Raw genomic sequence first — 4,674 nt, 5'->3', positions numbered from 1 at the left:
GGTTTCATATAGCCAATCCCAACTTGCTTCTGATTGAGGAGGAATTGTGGTCGTATGGAATGTCGATTGGCATGGTAAAAGTTTCACAAAGTGTTGATATTAAGGCCTACAGGTTACTTCAATTCTACTTTATACTGGTCCATAATATGAAAAATATTTTTTTTTTTTTTACTTGTCCTCTGTCCTAAAAATATATCATTCAGCTGCCATTCGCAATGTGTTATGCTATTACAGCGGAAGAGGACATTACTTTTAACGCATAGATTAGTTGCTATGATGCTGCGGAAAGAAAATTAAAGGGGCCTAACACTATGAATTGGGCATGTATTAAGAGTCATGCTGTCGCGTACTTTATTTCAGCAATTGTTCTTTTACATCTTACTATTTGCGCAGAGTAGTTCTGGTGACGTTGCTATGCGTTTCACATGAAGGTTGACGAAAAACAGAAAAAGTGGCATAATCGTACAAAATACTGAAGTAGAAGAATGGAGAATACATCAGCTAAATACGTTGCAATCTCGTGTACTTTGTTTCAGAGCATGCTATCAGCTCGAGCTGGCAATCTGCGGAAGAAATTGAACGGTGGTGAAGGCATTTTGCTCCTGAATCTTGGGTGCCTTAGGTAAACCAGAGCTGCTACCAGAGCTATGATTTTGAAAGGTGTCACATACAGTATCACTGCTGCGATAAGACAGAAGACTATGAAAAGGCTGGTTGCCCTCGGATCTCTCCAACTGAGAAGAGCCTGGAATCTCTCTCCTTGAGTTGCCATGTCGCCTATAACCGTTTGGATTCTACCAGCCACACTGCGAAGTCTGTCATACCTCATTTTAACTGTATTCTCAGGTTTGGATGTGGGGAAAGTATCAAACTCTTCCTCTAGTTCATCTGCGTTAACTGCTTCAGCCCAAGATAGTTTTGTGTCCATATGTGGAGGCTGCCTCGGTCTGGAACGGTAGTTCCATATTCCGATGAGAAACATATAAAGGAACATGGTTGGTAGTATTAACTCTGGATAGCAGATGAGTATACAAAAGAGAAGATGAACGAGAATAGTAGTGATAGGGTTCTTCCATTTGCAAACTTCTTCAAGCCATTTGCTCATGGAAATTACACCTGAGAAAAGCGAAACGATTCTAAAGAAGTTAGCTTTACTTCTTCTCATGCTCCACATGTGGGAGTCGACATCCAGCATGTACTCGACAACCTCTTTATGCAGTGGCGGCTCAGCCCGTCCAAGCCTCACAGCTACAATATTCATCGCCTGATATCTCAAACTGTCCACTTGGTTTACTGTGAAAGGGTGTAGATAATGCATCTTTGGGAGCAAGGGATGGCCGTATAGATATATGATGTTTGCAAGAGACAAACAAGTAAATCTAAAAGCCAGTTGGAGTTCGCCCATCTTCTTCACTCCCGATGGTTGCAGAACAAGAAGTGGGTAAGACATTGTATAAATTCGATCAGTTTCTAGTGTTGATAGTCTGATCCTGACCTTTCCAATCCTGGAGTCCTTCGCTGCAGCTGCATTTTCAGTTCCTCCTAGATGGCCGTTATCAAAGACACCCAATGTAATCACCGTACATGGGTCATAGACCTCCCAAGTGTATTGTTCGTTCCATTTGGGACTCAAGTTATCGAGTATGGTTCTGGTTCTTACCCACTTCAATCCATATTTAGCCACACAATAGGCATCTGTGGTCTTTCTACCATCCTTAGGTTTCATAGGGACAAGTCCTTGTGCACTCAAGATGCCTACTTCCAGGATTCCAACTGGTTGCTTCCACAACTGCCTCGCTGTTGGCCTCTGATCGCTGATGTACATTGTTGATTCATCTAATACATGGTATCCACCTTCAAGACAAGCCCTGAGATGGATTCTTGTTGAGAACTTGCGTTCATGTCTCCTATCTCCCTCTAAAACTCCGAACCCAAACCTTTCAAGATTGAACCAGCGAGAATGAACTGGCCGGTGATCCAATCGCTTTTCAAATGTGTTAAATGGCAAGACTAACCTCCCAGCAATCTCATCTTTGGAAGGGCCGGCCTTGCATTCAACGGTAAGCACCAATTGCTCCTCAAAAGGCTCTGCCGCCACAAATATTAGGTCTTCATTCCAGAAAGGATTCGTTGTTCGCGTTTGGCATAGTTTGGTCTTTAGTACTTGCTTCCCAACTTGAGCCTTCACAAATACCTGCGGCGGTTGGCTTTTGTCCAGGGATTCTACGTCTTGTGCTTCAATGATATTGACTCTGAGGTACCACAGTTTAGGTGAAACGTATACCTTTGATCTGACACTATGAATACCTTCTCCATGAACTAAAGCAGCATCTGCATGCCATGCTTCTGAGAAAGCTTCATCCGCTTGAGTTCCCATCCACACTGCAAGCATCACCTCTCCCCTGACTTTGCTCTCCCCCCGGCGATCCTCTAATCTATACCACTGAGGTGCCAAAGGGCTGTCAGGTGGAACCCTTGTAGGCACTTCATTCATGTCAAACACCACTTTCCCTAGATAATCATCTCTCTGCACCATCTCTTTGTCTCTTACAAAAACTTCGATAACTGAAGACTGAATCTTCTCTTTGGAAAAAGCAAAGACTTGCTTCCATTCAGGGTTCACTTTCTTATCGAAGTGCTTTGTTTTGCCTTTATAGTTTCCGAGCTTCACCTCCACATATGGATCACAACTCCCAGTTACTGGGTTTGGCGGTAGGTCTCTTGCTTTCACAACTCGAACATAAAGAAAATGCATCTGTTCAACAAGATCGTAAGTGCTTGTGACTCGGTCACTGGTAATCCATCCACCTCCCCCTCGGAATCCTCCATGTGGCCACCTTTGCCCAAGTTGGGGCTTAGTTTCTTTTGCCTTAAAATCATCTTGCGGGTTGGAAGGCTGTTCGTTGCCCATCTATTCCCTTGTCTAGCTCCTACGCGTTCCTTCTAGGACTAGAAACTTCTGTGTTTGAGAAAAATAGCAGCTTCAGCAAGTACTAGATGGATGCTGAAGAAAAGGAAGAGTTTCTGTATTCTGCTAGTTGTTGAGTCTTTCTAAACACTTTAGATTATAACCAGAAAAGATGTCCTTTGTTAAAAATGAGTTGATACTCATGACAGAAGAAAAGCAAAAGCATTTTGTTGTTTGATTAGGAAATTATGAGTATGTAAGATTCTTGAAAGCAAGCAGGTCGAAAATACACTATGGAATTCGCGTAGTTTAAACGCATGAATTCCACCTTGCTTTAGCACCTACAAGCATAAAGTTAGACGAGTATCTATCATTCCGAGAGGTTGACAATTCAACAACAACATACTCAGTGTATTCCCACAAAGTGAAGTGGGGTCTGGGAAGGGTAAGTGTACGCACTTTCATTTTGGCAAAAATTGATCATAGCACATCTCTAATGACAAAGTTAGTCTTTGTGGACTCTCAAATGAAAGGGAATTTTTCCTTTTTCTAATTATGATAGCCTTTTAGACTTTTGGTATTCTCTATACTTACTTTCTGAGATTCTTTTGGCATTTTTTGTGGCCAGATGCTTATGTTCTCTTAATGTTCCAAAGCTAAAGAAGAGCATTGAAGGTTGAACTGAAGAAGAAAAGTAATGCAAAAGACTTGAGAGCATGTATATAAAGATGCTTTTTATCCTTTATTCTCCTCAAACTTTATTCTCTTATCATTTCCTTTCTACAGTTTGTGTTGTTGAAGGAGTCTCTTCTTTTTTGGCTGCTCCGGCGACAAGTTCTTTCCAGCATTGTAATAATATTGTTTGCCAGTACTCTTCGGTCCGGTAAACCAACTCCAACCAAGCTCAACACTTAAGACGGCACTACTTCAATATTCAATCACACAACATTAAAGGTCGCGAGGCTGACTGATTATAACAGCATCAGACAACATCCACAGCATGTGGATTGCATGTTATGCAGTGTTAGTATTTTTCAAAACAAAATTTTAGAAAGAAGAGAAGTAAGATTTGTTTCTTGAGCCGAGGGTCTATCGACAGCAGCCTCTCTATCGCACTATTGAGGTAGCAGTATTGATTGCGTACACTTACCCTTTTCGGACCCATTTGTGGGTATATATACTAGAGAAGTGAGAAATATATGAGTAGAAGAAATAACTTTATTGATCTCTCCTAGAATGAAACAAGATTTAGCAGTATTTTTAAATCACTTAACTAACTCCTAAATAATAGGAATAAATGCTATAACAATTAATTGACCAAGTTTTATTCAAAACTAAAGCACTAAAATAAATCTTCCTCATAAGCAAGCTCCAATTTTTTTCCTAAGAAAAGGGTTAGACAGCATTATTAAGAGTAGTGTGCTTAATTCTTAAAATGTTGGTAAGAATTTATATGTTTGACTTTAAAAAAAAAATTCAAAAACATGTCAAGCTATTTTGAGACGAAGAAAATAGTGGACAAATAGAGTAATTTTAGAATATAGTCTCTAAGTCAAACTCCATTTAATTTCCAATTATAATATGATGAAAAATATAATTGCCTATTAATTTCCTACGTGGAACGTGTACATTACGAATCTTTATGTTTCAATAAGATCAATTTAAAGGAATAAATTAATTAACACAATTATTGTGATGGCGTTATAATCGTTATACATTTCAATAAAATTTCAAGTCATCCATCCTTGCATATCAAGTCATTTATG

At 39.9% G+C, this 4,674-nt stretch overlaps 1 protein-coding gene across 1 annotated transcript; it reads right to left on the bottom strand.

Annotated features, from left to right (window-relative positions):
- Positions 1-316: 316 nt before the first annotated feature.
- Positions 317-3,406, bottom strand: LOC107851067 (FT-interacting protein 1-like). Its single transcript, XM_016695966.2, has one exon. The coding sequence runs from the start codon at positions 2,909-2,911 to the stop codon at positions 533-535; it is 2,379 nt and encodes a 792-aa protein (XP_016551452.1). The 5' UTR covers positions 2,912-3,406; the 3' UTR covers positions 317-532.
- Positions 3,407-4,674: the final 1,268 nt, after the last annotated feature.

The sequence above is a fragment of the Capsicum annuum genome, chromosome 12 (genome assembly GCF_002878395.1).
Source record: "Capsicum annuum cultivar UCD-10X-F1 chromosome 12, UCD10Xv1.1, whole genome shotgun sequence".
NCBI lineage: Eukaryota > Viridiplantae > Streptophyta > Magnoliopsida > Solanales > Solanaceae > Capsicum > Capsicum annuum.
Note: the sequence above shows the minus strand (reverse complement) of the source record. Positions and strands in the feature narration are given on the sequence as shown.

Coding starts and splice junctions, on each gene's coding strand:
- LOC107851067 (XM_016695966.2), bottom strand. CDS start 2,911: ATGGGCAACGAACAGCCTTCCAACCCGCAAGATGATTTTAAGGCAAAA.